This window comes from Schistocerca serialis, chromosome 4, assembly GCF_023864345.2.
Source record: "Schistocerca serialis cubense isolate TAMUIC-IGC-003099 chromosome 4, iqSchSeri2.2, whole genome shotgun sequence".
Taxonomy (NCBI): Eukaryota; Metazoa; Arthropoda; class Insecta; order Orthoptera; family Acrididae; genus Schistocerca; species Schistocerca serialis.
The window spans coordinates 529,009,849-529,032,165 of record NC_064641.1 but is presented as its reverse complement, the minus strand read 5'-3'; the positions used below and the strand labels follow the sequence as shown (position 1 = coordinate 529,032,165).

Genomic DNA, 22,317 nt, shown 5'->3' with positions numbered 1-22,317 from the left:
TAGGAGGACGCCATCTAAAGGACGTAATTTTTAAAAAAATGATAAATGACATCAATGTTTCGTAAATGGCAAAGCTGTAAGGTTTCAATTACTATGAATGCAATTTCTTTCCTCCATCACTTCTAGTTTTATTGGATTGTGGAAATGTTCCCGTTTTTCTGTGTCACCCTGTACAAATCAATATGGGTGGGCTTGCGGTAAATGGAAGTAAACGAGTCAATAATATCCCGACGAAAGATCAGACGCTCATTGTCCTATGTACATCTACATCTACATCTGCACTCCGCATTCAAACGTACGGTCTGTGGCGGAGGGTAGTTGGTGTACCAGTGTGACCTCCTTTTCCCCTATTCAACTCGCGTGTGATTCTCAGAAGGAATGATTGCTGGGGAGCCTTCGTCTGGGCTCCAATCTGTCTGATTTAGTCTTCATGGACTTCTCACTAGATGTACGCTGGAGAAAGTGAAGGAAAGAATATATTGATGGCCTCTTCTAGGAACATGCGCTACTGAAATTTTAGAAGTAGACGACACCGTGACGCAAAAGGCCTCTCTTGCAGCGCCACCTGATGGAAGTTTCCTGAGCCTCTCCGTGGCTCTTTCGCTGCTCTTCCTTGGATCTTCTCCACTTCCACTATCAGTCCTACGTGATAAGCAGCAATATTCACAGGCCGAGCAAATGTTTTGTGAGCTACTTTCTTTGTCGAGGATTCTTCCACAGAATCTTAGTCTTGCATCTGCTTTAATCGCGATTAATTTTATGTGGTCATTCCACTTCAAATCGCTACGTACCCCTGCTCCTAGATATATTGCGGAAATAACTGCTTCCAGTGATCGTAATACAGTTGTGTATTCATACAATAAAAGGTATTTCTGTCTTTGCATTCGCAATACGCTACATTTGTTTGCATTGAGGGTCATTTGCCACTCCCTACAAGCGACGTTCCTCTGCAGGTCTTGCTATGTTGGTTGCTATAGAGGAGATTTTCAACTTCGAGAAGTGTCATAGTACGCGAGCATAAAATCTGATCCAGAATTATATGACAGACGGATGTCAGAGATACACGCGTACCCTCCTTGTAAACGGGAATTACCTGCTCTTCTTTCCAATCATTAGGAAAGCTTCGCTGCTGCTGACAGAAGAGTGGTAAGTTCTTTCGCATACACTGTGTAGAATCGAGCTCGTATCGGTCAGGTCCAGAGGATTTTTTTCTGTTCAGCGATTTCAGTTGCTCTTCCATCCCTCGATCACGTATTTCGATGTTTGTCATTTTGTCGTTGATGCGATCATCCTGTGTGAAAGAGTTTTGGAAGTGAGTTTCACTGTTTCGGCCTTTTCAATATCGTTCTCTTTTTCAGTGATATCACGGTCACAGAGTGCCTAGATGAACAGCTTCGTTCCGTTTGACATAAGACCAAAATTTCTTAGGATTTTCTGTATGTCTGGTAACTAGAGTTTTAAATTCGTATTCGTTGAGCGCTTAATGAACAGCCCTTATTACGATGATTACGGCTACGTTAAGATTTTGTCTATCCTAGCGACCAAACCAGAATCGGGGGAGTTATGGCTCTGAACACTATGGGACTTAACCTCTGTGGTCATCAGTCCCCTAGAACTTAGAACTACATAAGCCTAACTAACCTAAGGACAACACACAACACCCAGCCATCACGAGGCAGAGAAAATCCCTGACCCCGCCGGGAATCGAACCCGGGAACCCGGGCGTGGGAAGCGAGAACACTACCGCACGACCAGGGGAGTTATGAAAACACCTATATGGTTCTTAGGTCTACGGGCGTTTCGCCTTACGCGGGCATCATTTCCAACAGGATTAGCCGTATTCCGAGGAAGTACGATCTGAAATGAGTTTTCAGAGGACTATTTAAGATCAGAGAGATTTATGGTCTGTAAAGAATGATGTTGGTTTGCATCAGTCAGGTGTCGCAGTTTTAGCATGTTACACTCTAGCCGGACTATCAGGACAATAGAGGACCAGCGTATGGAATATCAGCCAAGCCTACATCAGACGAGTTATTGGGAAACATTGCATTGGCACCGGTCATCCAATAAAATATAAAAACACAGGGTTTTTGGTGTGCTCTTCCAGTTACTGAATAATGTTATTATGGAAGAAGTTGCATTAATGTGCAAGCGACCTATAGAGATGGAGGTTTTTGCTTAAATCTTGCTTCGAATCCTGGCCTCTGACTGGTCAAACAACAGCGGTATAGTTAATATTACTGGGTCGCCCATTGGTAATTTTATTCACTGTCGATAACTTTTCACGTGAGCAATCTTATGTTGTGTGGTAGTGCTAGTTATTTATGGTGTGTGTATTACCTTCCCAAATATACTGCAACGCGTCTTGGCCAGCATAGTCCAGTTGCTTATGGTTTAAATGACTTTCATAGCGCTCTCTCATTGCATTGCGCCTCGAAAGTGACTAGGTGTTCACTTGTTGAAATATCAGCTGTTGCCGAAGACCTCTCCCGATTGCATAACCGTAAGTACATATTCTGAGCGTCAAAATATTTAATTCCTACTTTCATTACACCACAAGGTACCTATCCCTTTCCCAGCTACAAACCTGTGACTAAGGTTCAGGGAGGCATTGTAGTCAAAGTGAAGAACGAGTAAGGACCACACACGAAGGAAATGGTAGAGGTGGTCACTATTTAAGTGACACTACTCACGGAGGTCGAGTGTGGGCTGCAATTATCGTATGGTAGCAATACTTGGAAGGTACTCTAATATTTTAAACCGTAACCGATTTACGCTGGAGAAAAATTGGTTCCAATTTTAGACATCAGCTGCAAATCTGGCACTGTATAGCATCTCGTAAACGTCTCCGGTGCTCATACTGAATAAATTATGTAAGCATTATTTAATAATAAAATCAACACTATGCCTTTGTCACCTATTTCACTTTTTCTGCCCACGTCTCGTACCTAATAAAATGTTCAAATGTGTGAGTTCTTAAGGGACCAAACTGTAGAGGTTATCGGTCCCTAGGCTTACACACTACTAAAACTAACTTAAACAAACCTATGCTAAGAACAACAGACACACCCATGCCCGAGGGAGGACTCGAATCTCCGGCGGGAGGGGACGCGTACCTAATCCATTACAAGTGGAAACATCTCTCTCTAGTATTCACAGGGTCGGGTATGCATGGGGTGGCCACAATTGGAACTATTTTTTCAGCTTAAATCGATTCCGCATTAATGTATTAGACTAACTACCAAGTTTGACTGCCGTACGAGAAGTACAGCGCACACTGTACTTCTGTGAGTTGCTGCAGTTTACTTACAACTATCCGCCACTTGGGGAAAGAACTGGGAAACGACTTGTACGGCACGTGAGTACTGTGCTACTGCCGTGAATTCCTGAGACTTGGCGTAATTTATAATCAGCCCGCTTTTCTGCTTGCGGTTACCTGTATCAGGTGCGAAATTAACAATAAAAAAAATACTGCTTGCGGGGCCACTTAGATTCAAATAGTATGCGTAGTTTACCATCACCATCCGAAACAATTACTTACAACGAATGGTACAATGTAATGCCGAATCATTTCACCCTTAACCACGTTTGAAAGTCACAACAAAAATCCTAGCGCTCAGAAAGCAACTTAACGGTTATTGGCTTAAGCTCTTGCTCCTTCGCTATTGCCGTGGTGAGAGCTGCTTTGGACGCAGAGCGGCACGGTACCTGGTAGACGGCGCCGAGCGGCATGACGAGACAGGCCACCATCAGGTCTGCAACGGCCAGCGACACGATCAGGTAGTTGGCCACGTTCTGAAGATTCCGCTCCAGCAGGATGGCCGCAATCACGAACACATTACCTGCAGCAGAAGAGAAACTGATTATGCCACTTACAGCAGAGAACTCCAAAGAAATAAAATGGAAAACAGATCCATGACTGTTCTTTCAGTCTGCAGAGGTCGTAAAGAAAGCTGAGAAAAAAGTTGGTTGCAAAGCCATTTATGATTACAGCGACGGAAAAAAATCGCAACACCAAAAAAAAATTAATGTAGAGTAATGAAATTTGGGGAGTACATTTGTCAAGGTAGTATATTTAAATGATTAACGTTGCATGATCACAGATTATGTAAGTGCGAAGTAAGGCATTGAAAAACGTGAAATTCTGGCACATTTATAACCGGTGTAACAACCAGAATGTTGAATGCAAGCATACAAACATGCATGCGTAGTGCCGTACAGATGTCTGTGTGTGTGACGGAGTTCCATGGCTGTCGCATTTGGAAGGTCAACACACAGACAGTTAATGCTTTTTGTGGATGACGCTAGAATTGTAGTTCGGTGGTTATGGGATGGAGTTCCATGTCAGTTGCATTTGGTAGGTCAATACACCGACATTAACGCTGCTTATGGATGACGCTGGAATTGTCGTTTGGTGACGTCCCATATATGCTCAATTGGAGGCAGATCTGTAGTCGAGCAGGCCAAGGGAATATGTCGACATTCTGTACACCATATTGGGTTAAAACAGCGGTATGTGGGTGAGCGTTATCGTGCTGGAATACAAACCCTGGATCGTTGTTCATGAATGGCAGCACAATAGGTCGAATCACCAGACAAACGTACAGATTTGTAGTCACGTTGTGTGGGATAACCACGAGAGTGCTCCGCCTCTCATACAAAATCTCATCCGAGACCATAACTCCAGGTGTAGGTCCACTGTGTCTAGCACAAGGACGGGTTGGTTGCAGGCCCTCACATTGTCTCCTTCCAACCAACACGCTGCCATCAGTCTCACAGAGCCAGAACCAGCTTTCGTCAGAAAAGATAACAGACCTCCACTCTGTACTCCAATGAGCTCTCGCTTGACACCACTCAAGTTGCAAATGACGGTGGTTACGGGTCGGTGGAATTCACTCCACAGGGCGTCTAGGTTGGAGCTCTTCCTCATGTTGCCGATTTGTAACAGTTCGTTGTGCCATTGTGGTACCAAATGCTGCTCAGATTGTTGCTACTGAACCAACATGATGCACCACATTCATACGCCGAACACGATGGTCTTCTCTCTCAGTGGTGCCACGTGGCCATCCGGAATCTGGTCTTCTTGTGACTGTACATTCTCGTCACCATCGCTGCCAGCAATCATGTACAATGGCTACACTCCTGCCAACTCTTTCTGGAATATCGCCGAAGGAACATCCAGCTTCTCGTGGCACCATTATACGACTCATTTCAAATTAAGTGACTTGTTGATAACGGATAATGGCATCATTGTCATCTTAAAGTCATTCTTGACTAACATCAACACACCACGTCCCAAGGTAACTAACCCTTACGATCGTTACAGCGTGTGTTTGAAGGAACCTGATTTGCATCCTCATAATGGCGCCACTAGCGCTACACTTATGTGACTGGCGCCAAGCTTAAATAGACATCATGTTTCAGATGTAGAAAAACGCTTACCAACTTTTGCTTACGTCTTACAACTCCTTCTTTTCTATCTCATTTTTTTCGGTCAGTGTGTACTGAATTCAATGACTGTGACAGAGTATCTGCTTGATACGTGTCGTACATGCAGTGACGTTTACGCGTGCTACGACGTACTGTTCGATAGCATGCAGTGGGTGAATAAGTTCCAAGAATACGTCACATCAAAAGATATCTATCACGATTTGCAAAATATTTCTCTTTATCACGGTATGGTTAGAGTATATTGATGCAGTTCCGCAACGTATCATGTATTCCTCCTTTATTGAACCTGGACGTGAACGAGGAGCGTATTCACCCAGTACTTTTTGAGGAGGGAACATAGGGGACTTTCCTGCCGAATTTTTTATTGGTTAGATTTATCATGTTTAAAATTGTTATTTTTACAGCGTGGTTGTTAAATTACAGCTTGGTATACAAACATCCAGTCAACGTTACATTTAAGATCGCAAAATAATTTTATATAGACTCAAGTCGAGTGTGTAAATAAGCCCCTGGCATGGGGCAAGCTTACGAACCTAAGGTGGCACGTTTACGCGTATCATAGAACACAATAAGACTAAACAAAGCACACTACTAAAATTTTCGAAATATGTTAATTGGCAGTAAACAAAATTAGAATCTTAATTACACCAATTAACAATGGTGCCATAAAAAATTTCCTGGCAGTAAACAATTTTTTGGCGAATTCTACTTGTAAACATAATATGGCCTACATAGAAGTTTGAATGTTAGTTAAAGGACTATTCATCGACACAGTTAGACGTGCAATTCAGGCACACAAAAATTGAAATGTTTCTTGTTGTACAAACCTCGTGAGCTCAACTTCTCATTTGAGGCACTAGGCACATTCTTGATTTCTTTTCGATTGGTTCTATCGTTTCAAATAGTAAATAGAAAGGTACTTTTCACACTCTTCATCAGACTGCTGTGCGTTGTAAGGGAAAGGAAGAAGAACTGAGTAAGTAAGACACCCGTTGAGGCGGAAGTGCTTCCAAACAGACTTTTTAGAACTACCAGTTTGTGGGAGAAGACTGACAGGAAGGAGGATATACCAAATGATAGACGACGCAAAGAGAAGCGTATATTACGCAGACCTGCAGATATAAAGAGGATGGCAGAAAACAGGATAGTATGGAGAGTTACCATGTGAAAACATGCCTTTGGACAGAATGCCAATCATGATATCAGAAGTACACCTACCCACATTTTTCCTTGTTCTTGCTTTTAAAAGTTTCTTGCCCTTACCAGTCATAGCTCTCATAGAATTAATTATTTCTGCTTGAGTTTCATTAGGTCCAAATAATTTTGTAGTAGTTTCTACCTCTTTATTCTCTTGTGCCTTCATTTAATTAGATTGCGTTTTCAACTGCTGTTGCTTTAAAGTTTCCGAGACTGGGGTATCAGGCACAATAGTAATGTAAAATAGTTCTTTTACCAATCAAGACAGTAAGGGAATGGGACACAAAAGATTTTTCTAATCCCTACAGCCTGGTATTGCTCACGCACACGGAAATATCAACACATGGCGTCTGCTAGGCGTTTACATTTCGACATAGTCAGCTGGACACGAACACTTCTATGTTCAGCGGAAAACAGTGAGACCAGTGTAGATCAACTTGCCTCCGTTACTCTCGTAACATTGTGTAAGAAGCAATAGGTAGGATATAAGAACACTTGTCAGGGGTTTGAGGAAGCTGTTATAACACCTAAACAAATCGATTACGCCAGTAAAGCAAAACTGAAGACCGTTGATGACTCGTAAAGAGGGAAACCAATTGGATCACTACAGATGACGTCATACAGCAAAGCCGCTATCGGGGCCATAAATACTCCATCCCACTAGTCTGCAAGCAGTCGACCATTAGGATCGATGGCCTTCATGTCGTTCGCGCTCTTGCGTGAGATTATTCCCATATTGGTCATACTCTTGCTACATCACGTAATGACCACCAGTCCGTAAACATGGATAACTATGAAACAGCCGGCTAGAGTGGCCGAGCGGTTCTAGGCGCTACAGTCTGGAACCACGTGACCGCTACGGTCGCATGTTCGAATCCTGCTTCTGGCATGGATGTGTGTGATGTCCTTAGGTTAGTTGGGTTTAAGTAGTTCAAAGTTCTAGGGGACTGATGACCTCAGACGTTAAGTCTCATAGTGCTCAGAGCCATTTGAACTATTTGAACAATGAAACCGCGTCCAGTGTGGAAGTCACCACTGACGGGTGGTCCATGAGTCTACCAACACCATTCCAGTTCAAGTCACAAACTGCTCGGAAACTTCAGAACCATTCAGGTTTGGCAGTCCACCAAACAGGTGGACCAGATTCAACATTCAACACGACATCACAGCATCTGACATCATGATCCATCTGATGGGACTACACGAGGAGTGACGAGAGGGACAGACTACTCTCAGGATGGTGTATGAGCCAAATACACAATCAGTGACGTTTGCATAGAGTTGTCAGTGCTAACAGACAGGTAACACTACATCAAATAACCACAGCAATCAATGTAGAGCTTGCAACTAACGTATCCGTTAGGACAGTGTGGCGAAATTTGACGTTAACAGGCAATGGCGGCAGACTAGAGACGAGTGCTTTTTCTAACAGCAAGACATCGCCTACAACTCCGATCCTGGACTCATGACAATATCGGTTGGACTCTTACCACAGGAAAACAGTTGCCTGGTCAGACGAGTGCCGATTTTAGTTCGTAAGAGCTGACAGTGAGTTTCGAATGTGGCGTAGACTCCATGAAGCCATGGACCAAAGTTATCAACAAGACAATACGCAAATTTGACGTGGCTTCATAATGGTGTAGGCTGTGTAACACAGAATGGACTGGGTCCTCTGTCCCAAGCAAGCGATCAACGACTGAAAATGGTTATGTTCGGTTGCCTGTCGACCATTTGCAGTCATCCATGGACTTCACGCTCCTAAACAACGATGTCATGTCAGAGGGCCACAGTTGTTCAAGATTACTTTGAACAACATTCTGCACAATTCGAACGAAATATTTGGCGACCAAAATGGCCCGACATGAATCCCCCACTTGTTGATTCCATGCCACGTCGAGCTGCTGCACTATGCAGGACAGAAGCAGGTCCGACCCGATATTAGAAGATACAAGATGACTTTTGTCACCTCAATGCAAATGTAACCTGTCTTCCCTACTTGTTATTTATTTATACACATTTATCTTCTGTTAATAGCCACAATGGTCGAAATCCACATTTCAGTTTCGACCACCTGGATGAAATTAAACTGCGTCACCAGCTTTTCTTGTAATTTCGTTCGTTACAAAGATATGAACGACTGTGCATCGCCCGCAGCTCCTGGTCGTGCGGCAGCGTTCTCGCTTCCCACGCACGGGTTCCCGGGTTCGATTCCCGGCGGGGTCAGGGATTTTCTCTGCCTCGTGATCGCTGGTGTTGTGTGCTGTCCTTAGATTAGTTGGGTTTAAGTAGTTCTAAATTCTAGGGGACTGATGGCCATAGATGTTAAGTCCCATAGTGCTCAGAGCCATTTGAACCATTTTTTGACTATGCATCTTTTTTTACACATAACGCTGTTTTTCATTCGGTTACTCACTTCCTCTCCCCACGATCTATTCAAAAACGTATCACTTGTCAGTTCACTTAAATATGATTTTATTACAAACGTAACCAAAACTGACTTTGACTCTTCTGTTCAAATGGCTCTGAGCACTATGGGACTTAACATCTGAGGTCATCAATCCCCTAGAACTTAGAACTACTTAAACCTAACTAATCTAAGGACATCACACACACCCATGCCCGAGGCAGGATTCGAACCTGCGACCGTAGCAGTTACGCGGTTCCGGACTGACGCACCTAGAACCGCAAGGCCACCACGGCCGGCGACTCTTCTGTACTAGCACACAGTGACTGTACTCGTTCACTTGATGATATAGACAGTAAACAAATGGAAACACAAGTAAAAAGCACACCGGTCAATCTTGTTGCGCTAACTTACATTCTCCAAGTCTATATTCTCTTCGTTGTTGTGCATTGTACTCACACACACCTTCAACACAAGATAGTTGAGTGAACGTCCAGTACGCATGTTACTGTGCAGAGAGAGCTGGGGCGATGTCGTGGAGAAAAATCACATCCTTGGACGGCTCCCCACAAAGTTTCATCTTCACAGCCCCTCGTAACCTCGGTAGGATATTTCGGTAGCATGCAACATTGACGGTTTGCCCCTTACGAGGATAACCTATCAGCACCACGCCACAGGAGTCCCAAAAAAACTGCAAGAAGTCCACTGGGGTTATGGCAATACATGTGTGTATTAAGCCAGTGGTATATATATCGAGTATCTCCTCTGGATATGCAGATCGACCCATTACGATTCAGAGGACGGAACAGGCAGGTATTTCTGAGAAATGAATAAATGGAAATGTCGTGTGGCTAGGGCCTCCCGTCGGGTAGACCGTTCGCCTGGTGCAGGTCTTTCGATTTGACGGAACTTTTTTTTTTTTTTTTTTTTTTTTTTACGACTGTAGCAGTCGCGCGGTTCCGGACTGAGCACTGAGCGCCTTTTTTTTAAATATATGTAAGTGGTCTACTAAGTGTTTTTTTTAAGAAAACAAATAAAAACCTCTTGTTGGGTATGAAAATGAAAGACGACGTTCTTCATAAATAACACAATATCCTGTGAAAACGTAAAACATAAAAGGTAGCTATATTTCCGCAACGGCCTTCTTTTGTATTTGTATGTTTTTTGTTAACATAAATGAGTATATAGTCTTCTCACCATCAGCAGCATTTTTTTTTATTTTATTTTTTTTTTTTTGGGAGCACAAGAGAAAGAAAACAAATAGGGTGCAGATAGAGAGCTATGTGTGAAAAGGATAAACATGTCTAAGGAGAAAAAAACTTAGAAGAGGAGGAGAAAAGAGAACTGAAATAAAATAGGAATACTTTCCGCGCCATGCTCCACTTTGGGCGCCAGCAGAACAAAATGCATTCTATCATTGACCATTGAAGGGGAACGTGGGATTGTCCAGCCTTGGCTGGCACGGTTCGTTGAGATTCCAGCTTTGAGGCGGGTTGGTGAAAATGCTCTGTAAATAGTTCGCGAAAGTGGCCCGATAGTGTCGATGCCGGCGAAGGGTGTGGTGATGTACTTGGAGGCGTGTCCAAAAGTCCGCCTGATCGACGATGTCGTCCCGGAAGAGGTAGTTGACAGCCATGCCACTGATCCATGTGATGGCGTGCCACTTAGCCGATGGAAAGTAGGTCGTGTCGGGATATATCATCATAGTGGGAGAAACGTGATGTGGTGGTACTCGGAGGTAGAAAGCCACAATCTTCTGTACGAGGGTCCAGACAGCTGCTGCTGGCCCACACTCAAAACGATGTAAATCTGTATCTTCGACATTGCACTTGAGGCACAGGGGTGAGTCCATCAGTGCGATGCGATGCAGTTTCTGTCTTGTAGTATACTTGCCGTTGACGAGAAGGTACCACAGAGAGGTGGTGTCAGTGGTGTGATATGGTTGGTGGATCGTTTTCCATTCTTCGGCGACCTGCGCGTCGATGGGGATGAAATGATGATGATTAAGACAACACAACACACAGTCCCTGAGCGGAGAAAATCTCCGACCCAGCCGGGAATCGAACCCGGGCCCGTAGGATTGACAGTCTGTCACGCTGACCACTCAGCTACCGGGGCGGAGAGAAATGTATAGAAGCATTGGGTCTTGCGTTAAATAATAATGCGGGTGCACGAAAGACACTTCATCTACTGATATTAAAGTGGAATTCATTAAAATCATGATTTATTGCAAAAGTTTGACTGTATGTTAAGCAACACACGACATGAAAACACAAAGCTGATTTTGTTAAAGAGGAAATGAGAGCAGGATGGAATCTGAATCCGTGCAAATTATTTCCCTCATGATGCGGGATCGGAAAGGCTACCCCTTGGGAGAATGAAATGACTCTTATAATAAACCCGCGATGTACATAACTGTATAGAAAATACGATGTCACAGTGCTCATCATGACTGCATCGGTTACGAAATGTGAAGGAGACAGGTATAAAACCAAATGGCAGAGAAATGGTCACGGTATCAACTCACAATATCTGATACGTTAACGTTATGTAAAACATAAAAAAACCACCTATTCCCACATCAGTGGTACTGACTAGCCACATCTGCTGCGTGAACTTACACTTGTTATGATGAGCTCGACGGTGAACTGGCGCTGCAGCAGGCGATTGACTGCATAAGGCGGCCACTTACCTCTCCGATGCCGAATCTCTGAACAGAGTCCGTATCTGCAAGTCGAATGACGGAAGCTAAAAGACGAATGATTGCAAACTCCCGGAAGACTGTCAGAACCAGAATCTCTAACCGTAATGCTGAATGACAAATCTTTAAATATGCTAAAACTTACTCCGCCGCACCTTCGCCCGCGATACCACCGATATAACGCGTAAGCCAGTCTGAAGGGTTGTCTAAGTCCCGGCCAATGAGAGTCTACATCTCTAACATTTCTCTCCGTTACGCAGAATTTTGTTTTTGCTCAAGCCAATGGTACCACTTTTGTTAGGTTAGGCAAGTGTTGCGAAGATGCTGCTTCAGAAAGCTACGAATTTTTACGAATGACAGAACTTTGTTCATCAAATTTGCGAACATCGACCAAATGGAACGCGTTTTGGTTTTCGTGTTAGAATTTCCCGTCGACTATTCCAGTGCCAGCAAGGTGTCTGCAGACTACAAAATTGGCCCTTAACTATGATGTTACGCATTTCCACGTTATGAGCATATCTTATCATACTGGGTAATCCGGAGGCGCTCGCTGTTCACAGCCTGACGCTTGGTCGCCCCTACCCACCTTGCATGTAGTCGTCTGTAGTCGAGAGACATGGTATTTATAAATGTCACAGCTTCACAGATGTGCTCTACACTGTAAGAACAACCTGCTGGTAGAGCACTTGCCCGCGAAAGGCAAAGGCCCCGAGTTCGAGTCTCGGCCCGGCACACAGTTTTAACCTGCCAGAAAGTTTCATATCAGCGCACACTCCGATGCAGGGTGAAAATCTCATTCTGGAAACATCCTCCAGGCTGTGGCTAAACCATGTCTCCGCAATATCCTTTCTTTCAGGAGTGCTAGTTCTGCAAGGTTCGCAGGAGAGCTTCTGTGAAGTTTGAAAGGTAGGAGACGAGGCACTGGCAGAAGTAAAGCTGTGAGGACGGGGCGTGAGTCGTGCTTGGGTAGCTCAGTTGGTAGAGCACTTGTCCGCGAAAGGCAAAGGTCTCGAGTTCGAGTCTCGGCCCGGCACACAGTTTTAATCTGCCAGAAAATTTCATATCAGCGCACACTGCGAGTGAAAATCTCATTCTGGAATATCTGCAGTGTTGCCTAAAAATATCATCTATTGAGCGTGGACTGCTGTAGCGTTGTTCGTATTAAAGAGAAAGTACCATCTTGGTTTAAGCCATCAACGGCGTGCTGCGGTAAGATGGCCAGAGGACTTCAGTGTGAACCAAGGTAACAGATATATACCTGTAAGGAAACAAAATGAACATTTTCTGGTCAGTAGTCTCCGGACAGTTATTAGTGGACTTTAATATAGGGTGCGCCCACCGTCGCCTTCACGGCGGCTAGAATTCTGCTGGGAACACTTTCAGTTGGGTGTCTAAATGTCAATGGAGGATTGGTAACTCATTTTTGCTCAATAGTCAAAAGCACAAAAGGCAGTAATAATGAATGCCGGGATTTGTAGCGTAGTCGACATTGTAACTCATCCCAAAGGGGCGTTCCATTGGATTCACTTCGGAACTTCGGGTAGGCCAGTCCATTTTATGAATGTTATTGTCCACAAACCATAGCCTCTCAAATGCTGAATTATGACAGTGTGCCTTGTCATGTTGATCAGTCATTGCACCCGAACTGTCCCCCTACTGTACGCTACATTTAATTTCTTGTTAAGCACAATATGGGAACCACACTCCAACCATGAAAAACACCCCCATACCGTAACACCGAATCCTAGATCTTCACTTCTGATACTACACGTAATCGCAGGTAACATTCTCCAGGCGTTCGCCAAACCTATACACTTCCATTGAATTGCCGCAGGCTAAAGTGTAACTCATCACCCAAAATCTCATTTCCATTTATCCAGTAAACAGTGACGTTACTTTTTACATCACTTCAATCGCCTGTTAGCACTGACTATAAAAGTATTTCGTTTATGACGGCTTGCTCGACGATTGTAAGCCATTCGCTTTAACTCTCTACGCACTGTCACTGTGCTATCTGGACTCTTGATACCACTTTCTTTACTCACTAGTAACCCCTCGCGCTAATTACAACTGATGATTTACAACCATCCTCCGCAGTGCTCGACGGTCACGGCCTGTTAGTACATGAGGTCTGCCTCATCTTGGTATAGATGTGGCTGTTCCTTCACGTTTTCGTTTCACAATCAAGTCACCAGTAATAAACATGAGTAGCTTTAGAAGGGTTGAAGTGTCAATAATGGATCTGTTGGTCAAGTGACATCCGATAACTTCGAAGTTAGGAGCTCGTGATTGACCCATTCTTTCTGTTACTTACTGTCCACTAACAAAACAGTACTCTCTGCCTGCTGCTAAGCAGGCGGGTCCGCCTCTTGTGGCATTTGGTGGTCAGTTCTAAATTACGAAGGAAAGTATGGATACTTTTGATGAGATACTGTAATCACGTACAGTAAATTTATTTTTTCGGGATATTAAATAAAATTTCGTACTACCCTTTCAGATTGTTCTTGCCACAGTTGCGCATCACATACAGCTTTCATATTTACGAAAGAAATTAGTGAAGTCTTTAACTTGGACGTACGACACTTGGGGAGTACCTGATAATTTCCTGATTCCTAGAATTACTGTATCCAAAAGATACCAATAAATCCCTGTAGCAAATGTCTTCGTAACTCTGTTGCATAGATTTTATAGACTGTCTGAGAGATTATCTCATAAGAGAAAATCTGAATTAAATTTGAAACACTTCTTTTCTGAAAGGATCAACTGAATGTCAGGGTCATGCGGGAAGTTATACAATTTGAGAAGATGCTCCTGCAATGTTCATTTATAGTATCATAAAATTAAAATTAAATTGCAAATTTTTGTCGGGTTCCTTGTTTCTATTTCTTTCTACTTTCTAAATACCAATCTTAATATCTTTTTTATTTTTTAATGCATAAAATTCTCGTGTTACAGTGTTAGTTGCCATACCCCTCCGAAACGGCTCGATCGATTCTGGTGAAATTTTACATATATATTCGGTAGGTCTGAGAATTGGTCGTAATCTATTTCCATACCTCTAAGTGATAAGGGTGGTCCACCCCAAATTTTTTTTTATTTTTTTGGGCAGAACTTTTTATTTTTATTTTTTCATCATGTAGCAATAAAAATTCAAACAAGCAAAATTTTCACCCTTCTACTACCAACCGCTATTTCGTAATAGCGATTTTAGTAATTTAATAATTTTCAATCCCGGTCTCTAACTGATCAATTATCACTTGATGAGTTAGCCCCGCCAGGGGTCTACCGGTGATACTCTTCCACTATTCGATAGATATGTAATTGAAGAAAACGTATCAAAAGCAACGACTCGAATATCCCTCTTTGAATCGACGTAACTTGACCGAGAATTTTAACTAGGTAGCACGCGTCATTCACCAAACCGACATTTAGGCCTAGCGCACATGCATCGATTTTTAACGTACGGAAATATATCTTATTATCAAATTCTTTTACTGGAACGAAGAAGTTCCTATGCTCTCCTTTGTTCCTCTACAAGAATTAATTCGTACAGTATTTTTACGTATCTTATTCATAATGCTGGCGAACACGTTTCGACACGAAATTGCCGATATGTTTGTATGCTCATGGACGAGCCGTGTATCGGATGCAATTGTTAAATCGGCGCTATCCACCGTGCTGATACACACCGTTCTAAATATTCCCTAGAGATAATTATATGGCAAAACAACGTTTGCCGGGTCAGCTATAACATATAAAGATTTTAAGAGGCGGAACGAAGTTCGCTGGGTATAGCTAGTTGATATATAAGCATTGATTAAGAACATCTGGTACTGAATTAATATGACACTAATCGTAACTAAAATTAAGGTGAAAGAAATGAAAATCTTCACTAGAATAACACGAGAGAAAATTTTAGACTAGAGTGATCGACTGGTGCACCTTTGTTTATTGATGCATTAACCAATGAAATATATCGAAAATTAGGTCCCTGACTGAAGTAAGCCAGTTCTATTAAAAATACGGCACGGCGAGAATTTGTCACATTTTGATGAATAAATCTTCTGTCAGTAGTTCGTGTTACTGTAACCTTTGTCTTACACCAAAGTTCTATTACAGCTGCTGCTACGTCGTTCTGTAGAAGAACGAGCCGTATATACTGCAGTACAGGACCGTCGTCACTCGGGCGACTGCATTCAGCTCTGAGAGAGCTAAAAGAAAGTTATGACCCTATTATTCTCGGAAATGTCCCCATTTCGAAGATAATGGACAATCTGTCGCCTAAGCCAGTTCCATTTAGAAGATCAGTGTGACAACGTACGATGGTAATATCTTGAGAGAAATATATAAGATAGTATTAAAAAGAGACAGCCACTTCTGTGGTAGTAATGTTAAGCTCAAACACAGCAGAAAAAATTAACTGCACATATCCCTGTGAAAGTAGTGGTTGAACAATTTTACCACATTTTCTTACAACATCCAGGGCAAGCTTTGGTCATGTACTACACACTTCTGTTACTAATCATGGCATTAGACTTACGAAAATGCAGATTATATTAAAATCTTAATGGATAATACGTGCACTAATGACCACTAACATTGCCTCACACCGAAATAACACTTGCTGAGCCATTGCTGATAATGGAAAAGGCAGAGACGAAGAAACAGAAGGCATTAATCAAGACAGTGTGGACACTCTCCCATGATCATAATTAATAAGTCGTGACACTGCAGGTAGTTCTCAAATAATAAAATTTTGGTTTCTTGTGACTAATACAACCTTTGGAAACGTGTTTTCCGAACAGACTGGACATATGGTACGGATCTATGGAAATAGCAGGAAATTCTTACCCCCAGCCCGTAATGGAAAGGACGGCCACGAACTACCTTTATCTGGCTACTTCAAACGATAAGTCTAAAAGAACAAGAGGCGAACGGCTGTAAAGCAATTAATTGACCAAATTTATTAAAGAATGGTGGGGTTCTCGTGGACTCTGTAGATTAAACAACTTCCACGTGAGAATACTGTAAAGTATCTCTATCTTTTGCTTGCAAGCGTCTCTACACCGGCAATATACAAAATCTACCTTTTTAAATTACCGAAGAGGCTCCTGGATAAGTGATAGTTTGTTACGAAACTGGCTTAAAACTGTGAGAAGGGAGGTGAATAACAAATATATCCAACAACGTTAGTGACGGTGACGGAGTTTTCAAGCAGATGAACAAGAGGGTAGACCACTACCCAAACTGCGCTTTCGCTTAGATGGAGTATCGCTACTGGACTGCGTGTTCTTCACATAATAAACAACGATGTGGTGTGGTCAAATTGCACAGCAGAGCGGCAAGACTTTTATGGACTTGTTCAACACCTCGCAAGAGGCTTTAATTGTACTTTAGCGAAAAAACGAAGGAAGATTGGGTTTAAAGTCCTGTCGACAGCAACGTCATTAGAGACGGAGCACAAGGTCAGATTGTGCCAAGGATGGGGAAGGAAGTCGGCTGCGCCCCTTCAAAGGAACCATCTCAGCATTGCATTCGAGCGATTTAGGGAAATCACGGGAAACCTAAATCTGGATGGTCGGACACGCGCAGAACCGTCGTCCTCAAGAACGTAAGTCCGTTCGCTAACCACTGAAGCACCTCTCTCGGTGTTAGCGAAGGAAGACCATTCTTCACGTTACAGTTACAAACTGTAGTCAGAACACTGTACGAAGTCAGCACAAGCAACTATCACAGCAGCACCATACAGTCGAATGGGCAATATATTTTCCCGGTATATGGTAGTTTTAGTATACAGCGAACACTCTGACTGACAAATTACGTTGGGAGAGTGTTTTGGACTATGTTTGCCTGAGATAACGGTAGAGGTCGGGCAGTTGTGATAGCGGTTGCAGCCGGCACAGTGGATCAGCGTGTTCGGTCAGAGAGCTGGCTGCTCTCTATAGTGAAAAAAATTGAGTAAAAGGATCAACAACGAACTTCAACGAATGTCAAGTGACGTCCGCTACGAGCAAATGCAACGAACCATAACGAACAAAATGAAAAAAAAAGTGGCTAGCGTTGCTGTCTCTGGATCCCGGGTTCAATCCCTGGCCGGATTGGGGATTTTCTCTGCCCGGGGATTGGACGTTCGTGTTGTCTTCATCATTAGTGACAGTGGCTAGACTGGACCGTGTAAAAAAATATTGGACAGTGTAAACATTGGGATTTTGTATGGGCGCTGATGACTGCGCAGTTGAGCGCCCCACAAACTGAACATCATCATCATTGTGCACTCCGCTTTCTCCAGTTTGCTTTGTGTTGGGTTTTAGTATTTTGGATATACTATTCTAGGTCCGTCACAGGTTTCGTATTTGAGTCCCAGGACCCCGAGAAGGTTCGGCGAGTGCTGTGACTACGTGTTCCTTCTACTTCGACAGAAGCGCAAATTGTGCGTGAAGAGCGCGAGCGAGAGGTGATCGCCCCTACCTCTCCTCTCGCCTCGGCGGCCACTCGTTTGTTTACTCTCGCGGCCAACGTCCACTTTAGCGGATTTATTTGTTTATCATATGGTACTCGTGAAGAGTTCTTGAATAACAAGAGCCGGCCCGTGTGGCCGAGTGGTTCTAGGAGCTTTAGTCTGGAACCGCACTACCGGTACGGTCGCAGATTCGAATCCTGCCTCGCGTATGGATGTGTGTGTTGTCCTTATGTTAGTTAGTTTTAAGTAGTTCTAAGTTGTAGGTGACTGATGACCTCAGACGTTAAGTCCCATAGTGCTCAGAGCCATTTGAACCATTTCAATAACAGGAATACCTATTCACATACGAAGATTAATAATGTGCGTACAACATTTGAGAACTCTCCAGCGTAATATACGCTGGTGTGTAAAACTTAAGGACATAGCTCGACGAAACTTGGACCTTACGAAGAAATAACTAGTACAGTATTGTACAGAAGGCAACTGAAAAAATGTGCAATAAGACGAACAGAAATCACACTTTTATTCAAAGACTTTTGCTACATTGGTGTCACTGAGGAGCATCATGGCTCCCTGTATATTACAAGCGGTGGGGCATTGCTCCTATTAGGGTGTGTGATCACCGTGCATGGTAATGCGGTCAGTGCGGCTGACAATTGATGGATGGTCGCTGTTGCATGTGGACGTGATGCAATACGTCACCCCAACGCATCTTATACGTGCTTAATGAGATTTAAGTCGGGGGAACGAATAGGCCAGTCCATTCCATAATATTGACTCGTTCCAGTAGTTCCCCCACTGTGCTGTTCGACTGAGTTGCGCATTGCCATCCATAAAAATGAAGTCAGGGCCGAATTAACACCAGAAAAGACGCACATCGGCAAGGACTACTGTATTAAAGTAACGTTCACCGGCGAGTGCGTTATATTCAAAATCAGGAGGCCATGCAGCTTTATCCCTCCTCACACCATATCACCTGCACCACCAAAACCATCATGTTCGACAATGTTGCTGGGTGCATTACGCGTTCCCACACAAGCTATACGATGGTACGTCCAGCATTGCCGCTTACGATCATTTTGGTGCTCCAAGTGTTATGGTGTGGGGACGTATGGTGTTTCATGGGTGTACCAACCTCCAAATCTTGGAACACTTAAACGGTCAACGTTATCGTAGCACTGTGTTCGTTCCTCATGTATCTTCAGGGGTGCATTCGGCCCTGACTTTCTCTTACGGATAATAACGCGCGACCGTGTCAAGCAGCACAGGTGGAGCAGCTTTTGGAACGATATTCGGTGAATCGACTAGCTCGAACATTCCCCGACTTCAATCCCATCGAGGAAGTTGAGATGCGGTGTTCAGAGGTACTCCAACACTTCTAATGCACCAGTGACAATCCAGCAGTCGTCAACCGCTCTAATGGAGACAACTAACAGCCTGCCACGAGAACTCATTAACAGTCTTTTGTTTAGCATGGGAGCATGTTGCTGAGCAAGCATTCCACTTCGCGAGGATCATACACTCTATTAAGGTCCATTTTCCACTTTAATTAAAGTCCGCATTAGCTTGATCTATCGTACTGATTTCAATATATTTTTGCCTGTGACCAAGGAACTCATTTTTGATCGCCTCACTGAGTATTTTTTTTTCTAGCTGCCTTCTGTAATGTACTGTAGCAGTTCTTTCCATCTGTAATATACTGTAGCAGTTTTTTTCCATGTATTGTTCAAGTTTCATGGAGCTATGTAACTTTGCAGTGACACTTTCGTGGCCGCGCGGGATTAGCCGACCGGTGTAAGGCGCTGCAGTCATAGACTGTGCGGCTGGTCCTGGCGGAGATTCGAGTCCTCCCTCGGGCATGAGTGTGTGTGTGTTTGTCCTTAGGATAATTTAGGTTAAGTATTGTGTAAGCTTAGGGACTAATGACCTTAGCACTTAAGTCACATAAGATTTCACACACATTTGAACATTTTGAACACTTTCGTACTTAGGTTTTGCACACCGGTCTAATATATATGACAACTGTTATAGGCCAACGTCGAGGCCTTTTATATAGTTTCACTTCACTCGCCACTACCATAAAATCTCCGAAAGAACGCTTGTAGACGCGTTCACGACATTTTAAGACAACATGAGTGACTGTCTGTCGTTCAGCACCACAGTCACAGGATGGTGATGATGATAATTGTGCCACTTGTGGAGAATGTCTGCACATCTTCCGTGGCTCATTCGGATACGATTCAGAGTAGTCCAAACTGTTCCAGTGTGGTGACATGCGCGGAGTTTCTTCTGGAAGCATGGGAGCTCTAGGCATTGTGGAAATACGTACATTGATTGCCAGCAGCGTTTCCATCCAACGATGGCATTGTATTAAACTTCAGCATGAGCCCTGGCTGTGATAAGAGCGGGATGACATGATCTCATCCTTTTCCGCTTGATAGAGAACACGGCATTCAATACTGGGAGATCTGGCTTATCAAAAGTCTTCTGATATTCACTTAGTAGAGTGTTGTTCCATCTGATACAAGGAGGTGGACTGTGATTCGAGGCTAGTAACCAATATGTGGGAGGACACTGTATTAAACCACTACCAGACGTGCATATATTTGTTAAGTATTACATCTATTGATTTACGTATAGGCTTTTCATTTTACTAGTTTTACTTTGCTATTGAATACAGCGAGTGCTGATGTTCCAAGAGTGAATGTTTTTTTTTTTTTTTTTTTTTTAAATCGAAAATGGATGCAGCTGAACTCCGTGACTGTTCTCTTGTAGAGTACAGAATTGTAACTGCTACCAGTCACAACGGAAGATAATTTTATTTAACACGCGAGCGATTTCGAACTTCTGCTCATCTTGAGGTGAATTTCAATTTATGTACATGTTTCCATACTCAGTGTTGAAGATTACTGTTTAAATCAAAATCAAACAATGAGATACTGACTAAATAGACTCAAATGAAACATTTGGAAGTGGCTGAGCGACATATGTTGTAAAATATAGTACTTACATACAGATGCTGTATCCACATCACTTTCACAATACATTTATCACATCTTTTTTTACAAAAATATTTCGTTTTTACGCATTAACTGTACATTAGTCGATATGATAATTACTGGTGCTTCCATTTTACAGTATTTATTCGATTAAGTAAAGACACTTTAGACGTTAGTAACTTCAGGAGCACAACCACTCACAGTACATATATCTCAGACACTGCCAAATGTTTCATATATGTCTATTTAGTCGTCAACACGCTATTTGCTTTTGATTTAAACAGTGATCTCCGGCACTGAGTATGGAAACACGCACATGAATTTCAACCACCTGAAGAAGGGGCACAAACCTGAAACCTTTTGTGTGTTACATAAAATCACCTGCAATTGTGACAGGCAGTGGTTATTATTCTACACCCTATTCCAAGAGTGTCTGCTGACAATGCCCTACATGAGTCACAGAGGTTATGAAGAATGTTTGTTCTGCTACTGAGATTACCAGAGGCAGCCACATAATTTCGGAGATCTCTGAGCTAGTAAAATTAATTTCTCGCACAATGATCAAATTAAATGGCTCTGAGCACTATGAGACTTAACAGCTGTGGTCATCAGTCCCCTAGAACTTAGAACTAATTAAACCTAACTAACCTAAGGACATCACACACATCCATGCCCAAGGCAGGATTCGAACCTGTGACCGGAGCAGTCGCGCGGTTCCGGACTGCGCGCCTAGAACCGCGAGACCACCGCGGCCGGCATCAAATTAAAGTACTCGCACTATGCGCGGGAAGGTGTTATCAAGGCATGTTGACGATGTAAACAACAACTTCGATGTCGATGTCATGCGGCTGGGACTGGGAAGTACTGTACGATCCACCATACTCCTCGGACCTATGTCCTTGTGACATTGATTTGACTCCGAAAATGAAGGAACCACATCGTGGCATTCAGAACTGTTCCAGAGATTCGACAGGCAGTAGACCGCTCCATTCGCACCATCAACAGAACAGGCTCTGCTAACGGTATACTACGCCTTCCACATCACTGGCAACGGACTCTACACAACGCTGGTGACTACTTTGAAGGACAGTAACAGGTGCAAACA

The 22,317-nt window shown here is 43.2% G+C and overlaps 1 protein-coding gene across 1 annotated transcript in view; it reads right to left on the bottom strand.

The window, feature by feature from the left end:
- The window catches only part of LOC126474587 (5-hydroxytryptamine receptor-like), a 443,337-nt gene extending 439,500 nt beyond the window's left edge, over positions 1-3,837 (bottom strand). Inside the window, exon 1 of the mRNA XM_050102061.1 lies at positions 3,709-3,837. Coding sequence (XP_049958018.1) covers positions 3,709-3,750 — 42 coding nt within the window. The 5' untranslated portion in view covers positions 3,751-3,837. The remainder of the gene's footprint in view (positions 1-3,708) is intronic.
- Positions 3,838-22,317: the final 18,480 nt, after the last annotated feature.